Consider the following 20908-nt stretch of genomic DNA (forward strand, 5'->3'; position numbering starts at 1 on the left):
AAGGTCATTATTCCTTAATTAAGAGCATTATTCCTAATTGAGCCAATTTTTTATCACTAACGGAATAAATATGACTGAATTCTAAGGTCATTCTTGATATACTTTATAGGTACTTTTGTATAGGTATTAATGATAAGTATTCTGACTTTCTCGTTGGTCTAGTGGTTAGATGTAAGGCTGAAGACCCCGAGATCCTTGGTTCAAATCCCTGTTGGGCCAATAAAAAGTTATTGGGTTTTTTGTCGAAGATTTGTAATAAAACTCCCTGCATCTGGAAATGTGTACACTCCTGTAACTAGGAAAGCACTTAAAGCCGTTAATCCAGCGTCTGAACTCTTTCTCTGTAGGAATAAAGCATCTGTGTTTCATCACACATTTGTGTACTATAATATATCTACTGCGCAGCTAGCTTATCTCTCTTGTAATTGGTCGCCGTAGCCGAAATCAATCATGACGACATCAACAATGATAACTATATAGAAGGATAGCTTTACTGCGTCACTATATATGAAAACCAAGCGTGTATTTTTAGGTATCAAACTACCTATATCACTTAATTTGGTGTGAGGATAGAAGACGTACGTCGAATGTCGATTATGTTTAAATTACGCTGGATACCTTCGTGTCATATATCCTACGTGATATTATCGAAATAACGTATGCTTGGTTGGCGCAACTAAAATTCATTGAACTAAGAATTTAATTTAATTCAGCTGGATTGGTCAGTGTATCAAAAATATCGGATAGTTCGTAATTTTTTTTTTATCCAGTTCGTCTGTTTAATTTTTTTTTTTCATTTTTATATTATAAATGTAAACAAAATTATCAATTTTTTTTTAATCAATCACCAGAAAGTTAACATTTTTAATATAATAGAAATAGTAGTAGTTTTTTTTTAAATATAATAGAAATAGTATTAATAGAATTTTTAAATTATAAGAAATATTATAGAATTATGGGATAGCTTTAGGTATATTTAATTCAATACTGTAACATGACGATTCAAAAGTGCTTATGAGCCTATTTGAATAAAAATATACTTGTTTGAGAGAAGAATGCTAAAATCGCATTACATTGCGCGTTAACCGAACAAACCACATTTATCGTGTTGACTCAAATCTGTGGTCGTACAGTTTCAACTGCAAGCGGCACAATAACGTTTGAATACGCTGTTAATACTTGTACATATAATACGTATGTAGTTAATTTGCTTTGTCAGTGATTGATACGGCTATTGTAATGTTTTTAGCAATTTTGCACCAGGATATATAAAGATATAGCATCATTTTTAATCTTTTAATTTAATTAATAAGAAACACAATTAAATGTTAATATTTTTTTATTGAATTATGTCAATATTACAAAATACATTTCATATTATATATAGCAAATTTATTCTTAATATAATATAAAAAAAAAAAGTTTTGTACGTTGCAATACGCACAATATTATAAATGGGAATTCCGCAAAGGAATGTATGGAAGACATACACACTGGGAGTAAACGTCTATTTAATAAGGCACCGATGGAAACAAAGTTCAGACATTTATACCCAGTGTATTGAAGCTTACAATTAAATGACACTTACACAATTATAATACTTGTCAATTCCTATACCTATTTAATAAATAAAGACACTGAAGCTATTTAATATTTCGATGATGGCAACACTGTCAAACGTCACAATTTTGAGATTACAAAAAATATTGCCACAGACTAAATAGATCATAGCTGACAAATTTATTTTTAAATGAAAATTTATTTACTTCTAATTGGACCGATGTGAAAGTGCCTTAAATATTTCAAAAACAAATGTGCAAAATAATAGATTAACTATTTTAGACCCGCTTTAATATAAACTTTTTTTATGATCCTCGAAGTTTCTGTGCAGCTTGGAATGTGTTTTGCATGAGCATAGCGACTGTCATTGGACCAACACCGCCCGGTACTGGGGTTACTGCACCGGCTATTTTAGAAACTTCTGGATGGACAAAAAGAAAAGAAATTTAATCACATAATATTTACACAACAATAATAAACGAGAAAGTGTCTTAGGAAAATCGTTTAGAAATAAGTTTCTTGTATATAATTATATAAAAATTTCAAAATAAACAAAATGAAAGGGAATTGTAATACAATTGTAACAAATATGTTTTTTGTAAATCCATATACTTCGCATATTCGAATACAGCTGACGCAGACACTGCACGTATATAATACTGCAGCCATGTACTTATAAATAGACATATGCTTGTAAGCACATAAACACAACTTATAACGGGATAGTTCTCATTCGCTTAATGCCTGGAATGTAATGTGCGATAAGAAATATCGTTAAAAAAAAAAACAAAAATCCTACCTTCATAGTCCACGTCTCCAACCAGTTTTGTCTTTCCTTGTTCGTCTGTTACTCTCGTTATACCAACATCTATTACGGTAGCACCGGGTTTAACCATATTTGCTTTTATAAGTTTTGGTATACCTGTTTTAAAAATGATATATAATTTAAAAAAAAAAAGACAAAAAAATTAAGATACTGACACTCCTTATATAGAAAAAAGTATAATTATAAAAAAAACACAAAGATCTAAAATAGTGTCAAGATTTAAAAATAAAATACAATTAAAAAAAACGAAAGAATTAAAATCCTTATTTTAAAAATTATATTATGCCCACTTTTTTTTAACGCTGGAAAAACACATTATGCCACGTGACTTAAATTTTATAAGGATTCTTACCTGTGGCTGTGACAATGATATCAGCGTTCCGGCAATGGAGTTCCAGCTGCTCTGCAGGGGTGTATCTATGACATATTGTCACAGTCGCATCCATACCTAATCCACTATCATGGTTCCCGTCACTATGCAACATCATTGCTATAGGCATTCCAACATTCTTCGACCGTCCAACTACAACTGCGTTACGACCAAATGTCTCTATTTTAAATCTAAATAATGAAAAAAAAAACATAAGAATAAGTTGCACCCACATGTAAGTATAATTTCATCAATAGTGGGATCCCTATTAAAATACAGATGTTATTTTATAAAATACAAGAACATGAATTTCACCTTTGTCACAGCAATAGTCTAAATTAAAAGCTGATGAATTTGCGAAACGTAGCAACTTATGTAATAATATTATATACTAAAATCTTGGAAGCCTGTTCATCTAAGTTTTATTTATTGGTACAGTAGTTTTTTCAATTTGGAATTACAAAAAACCTCTTCTCATTTATTCGTATAGATAGATAGACAAACTACAATAATATGTATTTATTTACTATAAATAATATAATAGTATATTACAAATAATTTATTATTATTCGAGGAAAAACGGCAGCAAAATAATTTTGCTCAATAAAAAATCCTAATAACCAATTTTTTAATTTATAGTGCCACTCAAGTTTTAATCTCAGAAGCATTAGCTGCCATCTTGAAAAGCGCGTTTTTGCAAATCTCAATGCTCTTTAAAAAACGATAAGGGGTTTCTTCTAGGAAACCATATTCTATCAAATTCATATCTTTTATACTAAAATATTAAAATTTGTGTTAATAAATAATCAATCTTGTCTTCTCTGAACTCAAAACAGATATTTAGGTCATATATTTTTTAACATATATTTTCATTATTAAAATGATAAGATGTGTTAGTGTAAAATAGTTTTTCTTATTTAAAACACTTGTCTAATTACTTTGACATACAATAATAATAATAATATAAATAATTAAAATTAATCTATATAATACATCTAAAATGACTAAAGTATAAGATCAAAAAATATTATAATAAAAAAGGAAAACTCAAAAATGCACAGAGGTAAAAGTATGTAAAGAAAGAAATTAAAAAATGTCACCAATACTTGTAAATATTGTAATTGAAGATATAGTTATAAGAATATTAGTAAGTGGCATTTTATTATAATATTATTTAAGAAACTTACCTTTTCAACATTTCTATAACAGCAAGGGCAGTTGCAGGTACTATGGTTGGCATGTCTAGGGAAAGTTGACCAACATTTGTTATATGAAATCCATCAACATCTTTCTCAGGAGCAACGGTATTGCAAACTCTTCTTTCATCTATACCACCAGGTAAAGGAAGCTGAACCAATATACCATCTACGTTCTTGTCATGATTAAGCAATTCTATAGCTGATATAAGTGCATCCTCTGTTAAGGTCTCATCATATTTAATAGTTTCTGCTTCTATACCAACATCGCTAGCAGCTTGAATTTTGTTTTTGACGTATGTATGACTGGCTGGGTCATTCCCTACAATGATACAACGTAGTGATGGAGCTCGTCGATTAATGTTGATCCAGTCATGTATTTTGATTTTTAATTCATCCTTGATCTCTTTAGCCAAGGCTTTACCATCTAGAACTCTGGCCATTATTCTGTTAATTAAAAAATTAAAATTGTAACATTTATGAGCCAAAAATAAACAATAAACACCAAAAAGATTGTGAGTTAAAAGAAGGTTTTACAACCTAGTAAAAGAAAACGAGTGCACACACAGATAATATGCAAAATTAAATGTAAAGGTTAACTAACACCAATATAAAACAAATGTTCTAAAATAAAACACTAAAACAAAAGCTGTGCTCTGTTAATTTGTTTTTACCTGGCCGAGCCCAAAGAATCAATGTATGTGTGACTTCTCATTGTGGTATTCAGTAGTGTACTGACTATACGCAAGCATATGCTTTGCCTCATCGCTTACTGTTGACGTACATAGGTCATTAGTTCATATTGTTATAATGAGATAAATGTTTACTAGTTTTGTGAATTAAACACAAAAAATACACTTTGTACCGTTAATCCGTTCAAATTAAGTTTATTCCGCTTCATAGCAGTTATTGAATGTTTAATAAGGCCATTTATGTAGAAGAGGTTATCAGGAATGAATATAGTATCAACATAAACCAGTATTTACTGGATTTATTATACTCCATAACAAGTATACAAATCCTGAATAATTATGTATCAAGTGCTTCAACATAGAATATGATAAATATAAAAATAAAATAACTATTTACTAACACATGAGGACAAAAATTGAAATGATGAAACAGATAATATTATGAATCAACATAATTTTTTTTATTCAGTTACAGATTAACAATTAAATTAAGGACTTATTATACACTACACAAAATAGTTTGTTAATAATATTAAAATTAATATTTTAGTCTCTTTCATTTCACTAGCTCGTTTCTTTATCATTGACATTTTGAATTGGCTTTTCTTTATTTATAATTGTGTTTTATATATAATTAATTATAATATATATGAGCTGTTACAAATTCACAAAAATCATATGAAGATAATATGACTGTACAGATCTTTGTTCAATTCAAAATATTTATTACAAGCTTGATTGTAATGTTTTATCAAACATATATATACAACTTCAAATTACCATTACCCTTTCAAATCAAACTACCTTTTACTACCATTATAATATCAGATTAAGTAATTTTTTCATCAATATTTATATACTTAATATATACTTTTACTTATAATGTTTTTATATATACATATTACGATAATAAATACTATTGATAAGGGATGGCATTGATATTATATATATAAAGTTAGGTACATATTTATGGAAACCTATACTTTTTTAATTTATTGCAATAGGTACAAGGTAATATGGGGTTAAGTATATATTTTGCTAATCCATTGATTTCTAAAATATATAAAAAAACCTAAACTGTAAAGATAATATATACAATAAAAGAATTGTTTTAACTGAGTTAAATATTTCAAAAATTATATTAGCTGGATAAATTTAAAATTTGTATTTATAACCTATAAACCTTCATGTGTCTAGTTAATTTTTGAATGAAATAGTCGATGCAGTACTTACATTTGCTTCACAGTTAATTTCTTGAAGATCTTTTGTTATTTTTCACTGTAAGGCAGTTTAATTATTAGCAAAAACATATATGAAAAGCTATTCACTTGTGTTTAAAACTTTTGTAATTTGTAGGACGTCAACTAGTCCAGTCGTCTGCCGTCATGTGTCATAATTCGCTAACGCGAAATGTAATGTTCTGTCATGGTGATTTCAACCATTTCCGAACATAAAAATGCTTTTATATCTTTTTATACCGTTAACAACAATATTTTTGCAAAATTACTGTATTTTAAATTTGAAAATGTCTTCTCCGTTTTAAAAAGTCTTGGAATATAATTAAGCCTTTAATCGAATGAAATGTTCAGCAAATTAAAAAACATTTTATAATCAGACACTTTTTATCAATGCACTTTTGTTTTTTTTTTGTGGTTAGATAAAATTTTATCAGATTATTATCTGTTGACCATATTATTATTTTTGCAGATAATATTGTACGTATTATGCATTTTAGTTAAATAGCTAATATTGTATTTTTAAATGCATAGATATTAGATATTTTTAAAGAAATAACAATTTTATATTAAGATTTGTATTAATAAAATTTTTTTCTTAATCAATAAGATTGTCAAGGCTTAAAGATGGAGCCATATATTTTTTATAGACAGAATAGCCAAGTTACGTTAATTTGTCTTGCTTTATAGTTTTAAATAGGTTTTTATTAATTTTAGTTTCGAAAATGATCTTTCAACTCAAGCTGTAATCACAGGAATTGCTACAAACAATTCATGTCGATACATTTCCAATTACTCCAGATAATTTTTCGAACGTTTTAACGTATGAAAGATGGCTTTAGGCCGAAATACTTTAGCATCTAAAGTATTTCAGCATCGACATTTTGTACAAATTTGGAATAGAAAAGCATCACTAGCTTGTCCGCGCCACCAAAGTACCGTGACAAAAAATTATGCTGAATGTGTTAGTGTTAAAATTGATCGACATCCTTTTCCTATGAATACCTTGAAAACTTTATAATTTATTTGAATTTGTAAATAGTCTTTAGTTGTGTCTAGCTCGGCCTCTCGGATCGGGGGCCCCGTCGCGCGTCGAGTCGGGGTCCGTGGCATTTTGCCAGCCCTGCCACCCTATAGTTACGCCACTGTATGACAACCTTATTAATTAGTAATAAGTAATAGTATTATAGGTATTCAAAAATACCAAGATGACGAAAACATAATAAGCATCGTTATAAAAAATGTTTAATACGAAAATAATTTCTTATCAGTAATTAATTATCTTGCCAAGAATAGGCTACGAATACAAAATTATAATGTAAATATTTTTCTAAATAATTAAAATAAGTTAATTTTTACATCATGAAAATGACGCAACCTTTTCATTTATTGATTATAATAATTAATTGTTCATTTTTTAAATAATTAACGAAAGAAAATAAACAAAGGTTAAAAGCTTTTCGTTTTGAAACCAAATGCATTTTAAAATATATATTTGGAGAAAACGTGGTTGTCTGGACTCGAAAAATCTGTCACGGTAGCATGCGAAAGCGATCTCGTGGCGCTCCACGTTAAGACGGAAAGGGTACCGCTGGTTCTTTAGTGGGTATTAAGACGTTCGGGACGCACTGGGCGCCTTGGACACCGGCGAGCCCCACATACCCCCCATTGTTCCCGTGGGGAGTACTGGAGTTTTAGGACACATACAGTTCCCTTGGGTGTGCAATAAAGACCATGTGACATGCCGAATAAACATAACGTGGTCAAAATGGAAAGCGGAAGCTTGTCGATATATTATAAACAATTTTTGATCAATTTGAAGTCATAATGTTATCTTATGAAGTTGACGTAATTTACGCACATATTATATATTTTTAATTATATATTTCATTATATAATAATTTATACTTTATAAGTGACACTGGCATGCCGGATGCTATGTATATACGTACTCAAGGGCCATTGTAAATTAGTGTCAAGGCTAAACCTCGATTAGAGCTGAGTGGTCTACTATCGTTTTGAAGTCACACCATTTTGCAATTTACTGGAGTAGTTACACTATGTCGTTTTGTTTTATTTTTTAATATTATTATTAGGTAAATTGTGTACTTTATAATGTGTGTTATAACTTTTTTATGTATTGTCGTATTTTACAAATTGATCACTTTATTATTCTAATGTATTCTAAATGTATGTAGGACAGTTTTGTGCCGTATCGAACATTTGTCATTCGCAGCTAACATGACAGGTTGAATAGCTAATTACAATAATGTACGAATACTAACTGTATATACCTGTTATTGATATTTGGTGCTAATTTAGCTTTCGATTTCTATTCATGATAAATATTGACAAGTACAGGACTATATTAATCAAGAATTGTAACTTGCTTAATTTTTTTTTTAAATAATTCAACTCGAATATGTCACAATCCTATATGAAGAAAACCTTAAGCTTACATAAAAACCTTCGTTTATATTCTTCAAGCAAAAGGTCTTATTCTCATCTACTACCTGTGAGCTTCCAAAAGATTTTCGTTCTTTTCGAATTATAGTTGTTTTTTTAAATAAATTACATATACGGCTTTGAAATTGATATATAATATTATTGATAAAATAGGTTTGTATCTTGTAATTAATACTCCTAGACCTTTAATACTCAATCGAGATAAAAGTGTTGTCAAGATAATAAACGTTGATGTCCACTGTTATCTCAAGGCTATTTAATGAAGTTAGCTATAATATAGATATAGATACATTCATACACAGCATTTGAACTTCTTAAGCTACTTCTATTTTTCATCTTTACCCTCCTAAATAAACTTAAAGATAAATCAGGACTTACCTGTTCGAGAAATTGTATCATAATTGAGCACCAAGTCTGAAGAGCGTAGTACTGTAGTTATAAGATTGATACGAGTTTCTTGTTATTATGGTACGAAAAAGACGTTTGATAAGTGTTGTCTATTGATAGTAATGATGATGATGATGTCCTCTGTTCCATTTCTTTCACAATCTCATAATCCAATGGGATGAGCAATTTGACACGACCGAAAAGAGTTCAAGTGCAGGACCAACGGCTTTATATAGAAACACAGGAGTGTACTTTCAACTTCCAGGCTCAGGCTGCTACTGAGATTGTTCGACACAAAACCCAATAACTTTTTATTGGCGGACATGTGATTTGAACCCAGGACGTTGGAATCCACGGCCTTATATCTAGCCAATTAGATCAACTAAATTATTTTTATGATCACTCATGTAGTTCCATATAAAAATTCATACTTATAATTTACACAGGTTGCATTTCACTTAGATTTAATTTTTTTCTTTTTAAATTGTTTATTTTCAAATTTATTGGTTGACAGTTCCCTTCAGCATCGTCTTTGATTTTGTCGTATAATGGCTATTTTTTTCACAGATCTGTTAGTGTGAAGTAATCCTACTTTAGTCTAGACCTGCCTAGTAAGACGTAAGTGGGCGCGGTCGTGAGTGACGCGGGCGGTCGCAGATAAAACGACCAGGTCAATGTCTCTGATTATTATTTACAATCGCATGAAACGCAATAAAAACATTTTCTTTCGATGTGTTGACATAATGACGTAATTCATTTATAATAAAATCCCCAGACGTTTGAATATTAAAAATATAAATATTAAATATGATTATAAAATATATTAAAAAAGGCATATATGCTTATGACTAGATGCCTTGTTGGCTTACTGGTTAGCTTATAAGGCAACAGAATCTGATGTTCTCGGCTCAAAAGCCAATTTGGGCTAAAAAAAAAATTCAGTAGTCTACACTCCCGTACGTCGGAAGGCACGTAAAGTCGTTGGTCACCTGAACTCTTTACGGCCGTATCGAATTTTCCGTCCATTCGGATTAAGAGAGTGCACATATACGCATGTACTTGTGTACTATAATATGACCTGCACAGTTGGCTAGTCGCTCTTGATAATGGACGTCGTGATATAAATTGCTTAAGAGCAGCAGCTCAAGCTAAGGACATCATCGTTATTCGATAAAAATATCCACGTATTATCTTTATATATTGGTAAAAATGGAAGGAATTATGGATTCATTTTTTGTAGACTTTTTTTATTATTTAGTATGTCAATACCATTCTTCGATACATTACTGAAACCGAATGGAAGTTGTGGTTCAAGCGGTCTATCGCTTGATGCAAAACGACGTCTGAAGTTCTAAATAGATCAACCACAATTGTGGCTTCTATAATGTATATGGCAAATACAAGTAGAATGCATTCGATTCTAAATATAACCATATTCGAAAACTTTGTCTTAAAATATATAAGTATTTTTATGTTTCGTATTGCTGTACTAAATAGCATGTCAGTTCTCATAGTTGGTGATGCATTAGGTGTATGCAATGAATAATGTTAGCCTTAACAATGGACGGCGGTGACCACTTATTATCAAGTATCAAGTATACCTAGAGTGATTTTCAAGGAATTATTAATATATATTTTTTGTTTACAATCCAGGTAGCGTGTACTACCTTACTTAATTTATATATGTATATGTAATAAATTTAAATGGAAAAGGTTTCTTTTTCAGTTTATCTATACTTATATACGTAATTCTTGAAAAAACGCAGTTATACACAAAAGTGTTTTTTATTTTAGGTAGGTGGACGAGCAAATGGCCCACCTGATGGTAAGTGGTCACCAATGCCCATAGGCAATGTACGAAATGTTAACCATCGCTTACATCACCAATGCGCTACCAACCTTGGGAACTAGGATGTTATGTCCCTTGCGCCTATCCGTCCCATACACTGGCTTAATCACCTTTCAAACCAAATGGTAGAATATCTGATGAGTGGGTGGAACCTACCCAGATGAGCTTGCACAAAGCCCATCCAACAGAAACATTTAAAAGGAATTATTAGAGCCGATTAACCATAATAATAATAATAATACCCTGGGACATTTTCACACACGGTCATCTGATCCCAAATTAAGCTTGTACAAAGCTTGTGCTATGGAAACCAGACAACTGATATACTAAATATACTACTTTTCTTTTGTAAATACATACTTATATAGATAATTACACCCAGACTCAGAACAAACAGACATGTTCAGCACACAAATGTCTGACCTGGGTGGGAATCGAAACCACAACCTTCGTCGTGAAAGGCAAGTAGTTACCAACCACGCCAACCGGCTTAACCAGGTTCTCACATATAAAACAATATTATATACTTAAATAATAATAATAAATAAATAAATAATAATATCCTGGGACATTATTCACACACGAATTTATATAGATAAAATAAGATAAACCAAAGTACTACTATAGGTAGGAAGCTATTAGCGTGATAATTATAAAAATATCTCTGTTACAAGTGCGGACTCTGATTGGGTAACTAGTATATTTATATAACAATGATAAAACTAATAAATGACCTGATGTAACTTTGCTGGGGACAATTTTATCGATACAGAGGTCAAAAGCGTATTTTCAATAATGTTTAATGTATTTTACTTATCACATTATAGAAACAATTCGATAAAGCTTAGATATATTGTAATCTATACATACAACATGACAATTTTACTAATATTCCTATTTACCGCTCCAATTAACCCTGCGACGTTTGCATCGCTAGACGGTTCGTGAGCCATTGCGCTATTGATGCTTGTATCAAATATATTTTAAAATATATTGTATCAAATAAATGGTTTTATATAAGCGAAACGATCATATTACCTGATGTTCGCTTCTTAATTCCGTAACAGCCTGTGAATGTCCCACTGCTGGGCTAAAGGCCTCCTCTCCTCTTTTTGAGGAGAAGATATTGGAGCTTATTCCACCACGCTGCTCCAATGCGGGTTGGTGGAATACACATGTGGCAGATTCTTAATACATAATATAAAATGTAGAAGAGGTTACCGCAAAGCAGTAGCTAGTGAGAATATGTTTTTACTTATATAAACAGGTTATCAATTGGCCACTTGACGTTAAATAATCCACCGATCATAGACATTGGCACTGTCCGTAATATGTCCGTAACAGCTAAAGGCCTACTCTCCCTTTTTGAGGTGAAGGTTTGGAGCTTATTCCACCACGCAGCTCCAGTGCGAGCTGGTGGAATACACACGTGGCAGAATTTCAGTGAAATTAGACACATGCAGGTTTCCTCACGATGTTTTCCTTCACCGTAAAGCACGAGATGAATTATAATAACAAATTAAACATGTGAAACTTAGCACTGTAAAAAATATTAACAATACCTTACAGGCCCAAAGCGCTAATATCCTTAACTAACTTAACTGTTGTGCCCCTTGTGCTTGTAATGACACTTGACCAATCTTCAAATTGGAACACAGCAATCTGAGTATTGCCGTTGGTGAATCCACTGGTGTACAATATTATATTGTATTGTATTATTCCTAATTTTGTATTAATATTTTACAGCGAATTGTCTTTTTATATTATTAAACTAGTTTGCGCTCGCGGATTTGCTTGCATGTAGGGGAAGGAGGCTGGGGCTAGGTACCTTATCTCCTTCTTTCTACCCCTGTCAACGTGTATGCAAAATCGCATGATGATCGGTTGAATAGTTAAGACGTGAAAGCGTAACAAACAAACGAACTCACTGACGCCTCACTCATTGACAGACTAACCCATAGATCTTACTATTATAAGAAATGTTATCATTCGTTACATCGACAACGCCCTACCAAATATGGGACTCACACACAATACTGTATTGTTGAGAAATATATTTCTATGTGGTCGTGATATCTTCCTACAAAAGACAAAGTTAATAATAATAATAAAGCCATTTATTCAGATCTTAAACAAAAAAGAAAACAATATTCTAACACATTAAATTTAGACTTATTCTAGTATTTGAAACTTGCTTATTTTCTGCAGATCTCTTTGCCTATTGGCAAAGACCTCCTTTAATCTTTTCCATTCCGACCTTTCCTGGGCCACTCTGTTCCACGTAACACCTGCTACCTGTCTAATGTCCTCATCCCATCTTTTTTGTGGTTTACCTTTCTTCCTTTTATTTTGTCTGGGGTATCTTGGAACTTTTTTACTCTATTTAACGTGACCTCTTACCATATGTCCTGCCCTATTTAAGTCTTCTGATTTTAGTCTGACATCTATAGTTTTTGTTTTATTTCTGATAGAAAGACAAAGTTACCAAGTATTAATTTTATCAATTGTTTTCTTATAGATTATTTATATTTAGAATATTTCAATCATGACGCAACTATTGTAGAGTATGTGAATATTGTTTCTGACATTGTGTTCGTTTGATCGTACACTGTTGTTATATGCAGTAATAGGAATTTACATTATATTGAAAATATATTCGTGTATAATATTGTGTGTATTTTCAATAGTATTTCAGATAAAATAAAACACTTTTACAATTATTTTATTGACTTGGTGGTAGGACTTTGTACAAGGCTGTGTAGGTAGGTACCAGTCATTGTATATTAATTAACCGCCAAACAGCAATATGTTGTGTTCCGGTTTGAAAGGCGGACGAGCCAGTGTAACTACAGGCACGAGGTACAATAAATCGTAGTTTCCAAGGTTGGTGGTGCATTAACAACGTAAAGAGTGGTTAATATTTCTTATAGTGCCAACGTCTATTTTTGCATGCACCACCTACCTTATCGGCTATGAGTATACCCACCGTTGGTTACCTGGAAGAGATCGCTATGTAGCGTTAAGGTTGCCAACCTCGTATGCTACTCGTAATTAGGTTGTATCCATGTTGTGCAATTTTTATCTTTGTGGTTCGCTCTTATTAGATGACTTTGTGATGCGATTTAAAAAAGATCTAATTTATATTTTATCTCAAACGTACGAAACTGTAACTTGTTTGTATTTATTTATCTGAGACGTGAAGAAGCATCTTGCGGGACGGCAAGGCGGGGGCGGCTAGTGCAGAACATTCTTCCCGACTGTACTGACCGTCGTCGCGTTTGGACTCTACTACCACTAACCATCAGGTGGAGTGGAGGCATTTGCTTTCCCGGTATATAAACAAACACACATGTTATATATTTGTTTTTCATAAGTCATAAGATTTATTGAGATTATCAACCAATTTCTCGTATAATAATAATAATAAACGTTTATTCAATTACAAATCATAATTTGTTACCGTGGTTTTTGCATTAAGTAGCGTATACAAAAAAATTTATTGCTTAAGATTAGTGTAATAAAGCTATAAAAGGTAAAGAGAACAAAGAGTCTCTGATCTCCGACTATTATTATATTATATGGCCATTATATGGAGAATTAAAACAATATATAAATTTAATAATGTGGAAAAATCTGTTTCAATTAAGTAAACAATAATGCAATGAATGAACAAATGATCTAAATTCAAAATAAAAAGTCGTTACGATGGAACACTGATGTTTTGAATTTAATTAACTTACACTTTTTCCATGAAAGTAGATGTTTTTGGCTGATAAACTTGTATCTAGGAAGTTTGAAGGGAGTGTTCGAAGTTTAAAAAAGTTACTTTAGTTACTCAGTCGTTCAGCTGGCTAATATTCAATTAAAACTTTATAATTTCTCTCAAACTGTTAGCAATATTTTCTGTTTACGCCAACTCCCAGTCACAAATAACAATTTAGTAGCAATATTCAGCAGATGCCATTGATTGAGTGGCTTAGCTCTAAAATTATTGGCAATTTTCGCTTTTGCCGCAGTGAAATTTACAGTCATTTTTTGGAGATAATTTATTCATCTAATTTGCTTTTTATTTCAAGACAAACTAAAATATTATATAATAACACCTATTGTTGTAAAATATTTTAAATATTAAGTAATATTTAAAGTCAGTGTGTATTTAAAATCAATTTGAAAAAATTCAGGCTAACGTTGCTCGATTTTCGTTAACCAAAATTAAGCTCAGCAAAAAAATTAAAATTAATATGTTGTTATGGTTAAAGTAAAATTAAATCAAGATTGGCAACCAAGATGGCGGACATTGAAGAATTAATGATACTATCAGACTTCTTTGTTATTATATCTTATTTTCACTAAGATTTATTTTATCTTATCGTTTAGTTATAATGATTTGAATGAATAATAAAATTTGACTTGAATCAACAAAATTAAAAAAAAAAATACAATCACGGACTCAATTTTTGTTGCTTCTTTTTAATACAAAAATTAAGTACAGTTCAGTTAAAAATTTCGAATTGCTTTTGATTAAGCAGTAGATTGACGAGAATCGAACGCTATTAATATATATTATAAGCAATATTTATTTCAAACTCATTACATTGAACCGGATTGTAAAATGCAGTATACCATACTCCTCTGCTTCAATACGATAGACGATTGTGCGCATACAATTAGAGTAGCGATCGATTGTCCGGTCAGGTGATTAATATGCCTTTGTATTCTTTGAACAGCCTACAATAGAAAGACTTCAAAACTGTATTGACTTTTGGACTTGTGGCCTTCTTTTGTGTTGTCTAACGAGTTGACTAGTACTGGTTCACAAAGTGTATCGTATGAATTGAAAATTTATGAATGATTGGAATTGGATGTCAAATGGATATCAAATGCTATTTGAAAGTGTTTTTTAGCAGTTACAAACTGATTTAATCATTTATTTTATGTGCTTTATTGTATAACAAAATACCATGCATGGATCATATTAAAGTTTAATTATTATAAGTGTTCTCTTAATAGCTTTCGTAGTATCATATAGATCAACCCGTGCTAGCGCAGCGCAATGGAATAATCTGAGCGTTCAAATCTTCTCCTAAGAGCCTTTATTATATAGTACATTATTGTTTAAATTACGTAAAAACAGGCGATGGCCTAGAAATGAAACATACGGATCTCAATGAAAACTTGCAGATTCAAATTCCGTGAAAAGAAAATTTAGTTTTCATATTCTTAATTATTGATTCATCGAGCCATTGAGGTTTGACATCTGTCGTTCGTTGAGCGAAGACCTTTGTTCAGCAGTGGGCAATTTACTGATTTTTTTTTTGCTGTCTGAAAATAAAATAAAATTAATAACAAAAAAAAGTATACAAAAGGTTGCAAAAAAAAGCAACCTGGATGTTGCAAAACTGGTGAGTTTTGCAACATCCAGGAAACACGCCTTTTTAAGAACTGCTTTTTTATTTTAAAAATCGGTACTAATTTCCTCACACGTCTTATTTACTTAATCAAATATGGAATATTGTAAGTAATTTAGCGAGACAATAAAAACTAGATTGTTGTTTAATTTTCCACGACATCTTAGTCGAGTATTCAATAATATGCCGCTTTTATGGGGAAAATAGATATTCACGACGGAATTTTAAGATGTTGTCGTGAAATTCGGATATTTAGTGTCAAAATATTTAAGGATGTGTTTCGATATTAAATTAAATTAGTAAAAACCTTACTTTCATTTATGTATATGTGTATTTTTACGTAAATTAGGATAATCTATTTCAATTTGGTCCAGGTAGAACTGACATACCATAATTGACAACTGACGACCAAAAATATTAATACGATTTTTGGATCGCAGAAGAGTTCGTGCAATTTATTTCCTGAGCCCAAAAGATTCACTAAGATGTAAATTTAAAGAAATTAAAATAATGGCTGTCGCTTCTCAATATATAATATTTGATAATGTTATGTATGTACGCAAAAACATAAAAGATTTTCCTTGAAATTGTGACGTACATACTGTTAACACCAGGAACAAGTATAAACTTATAACTACTATTACCAGATTACACGGGGTTAGTAAGTCTTTTATGGGATAATGTATACGCTTTTACAACAGGATCCCAGAAAACGTTCAAAAATTGTGAAATTTTATAGAATCTTTAAGGAACGCTTTTGTGCTAAATAAAGGATTTTACACAATCAATGACTTTTTAAATGATTGTACACCTTGGGAATGAAACGATCGCCTCCAGGTTATTTCGAATTCAACAAAAAGTATAAATAATTCGGCTACTGTTGTATATTACTTATTGTAAAGGATGAGATATCAAAAAAAAACCCGCTGAGTTTCTTTCGCCGGTTTTTCTCAGGTCTGAGGTGTTTATTTCCGAAACGGTGGTAGATTTATGACAATCGATAAGCAAGTGTGACGCTTCTAGATTGAATAAAGATTTTTGGCGTTTTGACTTTGATACATTACTAGCGTGAATGACCTAAAGTTAAGAGAATCTACAGTGTTGTGTTTCAGTGTTGTGTTAATAGAAATTAATAATATACTTCAGTATATTATTAATTTCTATTTAAGGTAAAAACACAAAGCACCATTAATACGTCGAACTATAGACGTGTTATTTACGATATTTAAATTAGGGACAAAGGCGTTTCATTGGGAGACCTGGATTAGAATATTGAACCCTTATCTTTCCAACTCGGTCCAGAATAGCACATGAATTATCTTAGATAGTGAATCTTAATCCACCCAATCTCATAATGGAGTGTAGCTAGTGATATTGTACATAATTCCTGTGAAGTTTTTTTTATTAATCACCTCGATGCATCGAGAAAAATGTAAATGCTAGTAAACATCTACCAGACATTTACAAAATTATTTTCGAGTTGAGTGTTTATTTAAAGAATGAAAAGCCTGTTACAAGATTACTAATATTATCCCTTCCAACTAAGTGATTTCAAGGGATCTGAATTGAACTAGCGACTCTGAAGCGCGAAGATTCACATAGCCTTGAGCTATCGAGTCTCAATTAAGTTGAATTCAGCTCTAAGTCCTTGATTAATAGAACTAAAATCCTTTGCCCATCTATAAAATATTTATATTTATTACTCAATTGTTTTGTCTAGTTTTTGATGACCTATAAGAATCGATATTAAACGTAATTTGTTTTATCATTATAAAACATAAAAGAAAAATAGCAATTACAGAAAAGGGTTCAATTCCATTTAATTAATTCATCGACTTTGCCGTCTCAATTTTTCCTTTCGTTACAAGTTTTCTTAATTAGTTAGTTCCAAGGAGAGGATGAAGCGTCATGAAAAACTGCCAATTTAAATTGTTCAGTATTTATTAAGAGCCGCGTTAAACTTGTTGATCTTTAATTTTGAACCTTATTAATATTGATATTATTGTTTCTTTAGCTTTTATGAAATATTGAATGAAAGTAATCTTTATTATTTTATTCTTTGCTGGTTTCATCTGAGTTAAATGGAATTTAACAAATCAAATATATATATTTTATGCTATCCGCATCGTGATTAGTTTACTGTATACGATTGAATACAATTGAATTTTCATTTGTTATAGAATTTGTATTGAATCGTCAGTAATATACTTCAACTAGAATACATATCATTTGACGGGCCGGTTGGCGTAGCCAGTAGATACTTGCCTTTTACGCCGAAGGTTGTGGGTTCGATGCCCACCTAGGACTAACATTTGTGTGCTGAGCATGTCTGTTTGTCCTGAGTCTGGGTGTAATTATCTATATAAGTATGTATTTATAAAAGAAAAGTAGTATATGTAGTATATCAGTTGCCTGGTTTCCATAGTACAAGCTCTGCTTAGTTTGGGATCAGATGGCCGTGTGTGTATAATGTCCCAGGATATTATTATTATTATTATTATCATCTTGTAATTAAAGTTAAAATATTTTACACGTTAACACAGAAATATAACAATGTCAAATTTTTTTTTAATTAATTTAAAGTCAAATTTAAAATAGTCGCTCCCGATTCTCACCCGACGCAAAGCTAAAATTATTACTAATTTATATTTAAAAATACAGTCACACCTTATATTATTAAGATAGCACAACGATAGCCCGGTTAAAAACACTATTAACGCAATCTATATTATCAATATATGATAGTATATATATATATATACGTATATATTAAACATATGGCGAGAATATTGTTGCGTTAACATCATTTATGTATTAAATAGTACTACGGTTGAAAAATTTATTTATAAAACCGACTTTATTTTTGTATTTTTATGTATTATTAAATTATCAGTAATCTATAAACATTTTTTGCAAAAAAGTAGTAATTTTCTATGTTCATAAAAATAAACATTTTATTATACTAAAATCTTAAAAATATAATAGGAATCAGACTTCACACAAAACATGAAACGAAAGAAATGTGTTAAGTAACCTAATAGTTTTATATTACATGCAGAAATATAAGATCGGGATTCGAAATTCAACATCATACGTTACAAAGCAACTAATATAACGAGCGATTGTTCAATAAGAAAAAGATGTTCTTTCTTTTTTTTAATCTGTGAAAACTTATTAATATATATATTTTAAGTAATATTCATATAATATGTCCTCGTTGACAGGCCTGGATTCCTTGTTTCATAAATTTAAAGCAGACTAACTGTGCGCGCAATAGTTTCCCGTATCGATCTTGGATGACTCATAATAATATTGATTTGTTTTTTCATTAAATATATTACCTATTGTTAAGCTATTTTAATAATTGTTGAGGAGGTTTTTTCTTCAATTACATTTGTTCTAAATTGTTATTTCTTTAATTGCTTAATTAGATATAATTTTAGGCTCCATTTGCTTCTATTTGTGGGTTTAATAATATGTGGACAGTCAATTGGTGTTTGTGTATTTAAAATTAGTTATGTATTTATAATAACTGGACATAGGCCTCTCGAATGTGCCATACATTCTCCATAATAAACATTTTATGTAATGGTGTCGACTGTAGTTTTATATAAAATCAAATCAAAATACTTTTTTCAATATAAGCATTACACTTACTTATTGGTAGTCAAATTAAAAACTACCGCCGGTTCGAATAAGAAGCACCCAGATTTGAGAAAAACCAGCGAAAGAAACTCAGCAGGCTTTTTTTTTCCTATCATGTTTCGTTTAAAAATGTTTAGTATGAAAGAAAATAGCCAGGAGGCGAGGCTTGCTTACTTCACGTGGGGAAAACGCGTAAACGCAGTTTTCCACGCAGAAAGAAAGTGATGTTGCCAAGAAATAAAATATGCACATTACCCAACTTGGTCGAATAACAGAATTATACACCAAAGACGCGGACAGCACGTCTGTGATGAGAGAGGGTGTATTCAAAAAGAATAACTCCGTCACACTGACAAAGCATACCACCGCGTAGCCACCTGATGGTATGGTATGGTTCATAAGCATTGGCACTGTAAGAAATAACAATAATAATCTATTTAAATACGCCGTCAATCATGAGACTTTAGGTTGGATATTTCGAGTCATACTCTGGTATTTATAGCCCTACTGTACAAAATTGAATACAGCAATAAATGGTACTTAGCGATAATAACCAATAACTATATGGTTCCTATCTAGCCGGACTAGCATAAATACCACCATTCTGAATCACCATTATGAATTTTAGTGTTAGTTGAATTTAAAACCAGTAAACTACTTTTGAATCGTCATATTACAATTTTACGAGATTAAATAAAGTTTTAAGCTACCACTGGTTTGTATTGTAAATTGTTCCCAGAATAACCTTTATGGAACACAAGTAACTCTTATTTACTAATTTAATATGTATGTATATTTTACATAAGGATTAACGACATCCACTATTAGTTTGATTGTTTAAATCAGTTAGAGTACTTAATAATTGCAACGCTATCATTGTACTACAATTACTGGGTATGATGAGTGAGCCACTGTAATTAAGCCACAACAAAGATAACTGTATTTCTAAAGCTAGTTTATTGTCGGTTACATGTGGTCTATTTTACAATGTCAGTTTTGATAATTTCAAGTACTACCGTCACGGGACGAATAATTTATAAACAGTCATAATAATTATAATTTTATATAACCAATAAATAAAGATGGAGCAAAATAGACAGAAACGTGTGGAGTTTCGTTAACAAAATATATATAATTTTCTTCTTATTATTATTATATATAGCAATGAAGTATATAGATGCTGCGAACGCATAAGGCAGCTTAAAGCGGCTGTAGACAGAGCGTCCAGCGTCCAGATGTTGGCATAAGAGAGCATCATTCGATAGCCCCCACGT

The 20908-nt window shown here is 31.0% G+C and overlaps 1 protein-coding gene and 1 long non-coding RNA gene across 3 annotated transcripts in view; one reads left to right on the forward strand and one right to left on the reverse strand.

The window, feature by feature from the left end:
• LOC126773458 (uncharacterized) overlaps positions 1-20908 on the forward strand; it is a 417434-nt gene that overhangs the window by 376074 nt on the left and 20452 nt on the right. The gene's annotated exons all lie outside the window — the stretch shown is intronic.
• LOC126773398 (bifunctional methylenetetrahydrofolate dehydrogenase/cyclohydrolase 2, mitochondrial) lies at positions 1348-6098 on the reverse strand. 2 transcript variants are annotated; one of them, XM_050494337.1, is made up of 6 exons: positions 5878-6098; positions 4627-4724; positions 3944-4399; positions 2739-2947; positions 2360-2482; positions 1348-1981 (listed from the first exon to the last, which is right to left on the reverse strand). In XM_050494337.1, the coding sequence occupies exons 2-6, from the start codon at positions 4716-4718 to the stop codon at positions 1866-1868; spliced, it is 996 nt and encodes a 331-aa protein (XP_050350294.1). In that variant the 5' UTR covers positions 4719-4724; positions 5878-6098; the 3' UTR covers positions 1348-1865. The 2 variants fall into 2 exon arrangements, with proteins under 2 accessions (XP_050350294.1, XP_050350295.1); XM_050494338.1 differs by lacking the exon at positions 4627-4724 and having other exon boundaries at positions 1350-1981; positions 5878-6094.

The sequence above is a fragment of the Nymphalis io genome, chromosome 14, assembly GCF_905147045.1.
Source record: "Nymphalis io chromosome 14, ilAglIoxx1.1, whole genome shotgun sequence".
Lineage (NCBI taxonomy): Eukaryota > Metazoa > Arthropoda > Insecta > Lepidoptera > Nymphalidae > Nymphalis > Nymphalis io.

Coding starts and splice junctions, on each gene's coding strand:
- LOC126773398 (XM_050494337.1), bottom strand. CDS start 4,718: ATGAGGCAAAGCATATGCTTGCGTATAGTCAGTACACTACTGAATACC. Junction 4,400..4,626: donor GATTCTTTGGGCTCGGCCAG/GTAAAAACAAAT, acceptor TTTAATTAACAG/AATAATGGCCAGAGTTCTAG. Junction 1,982..2,359: donor TGGAGACGTGGACTATGAAG/GTAGGATTTTTG, acceptor TTGTCCATCCAG/AAGTTTCTAAAATAGCCGGT.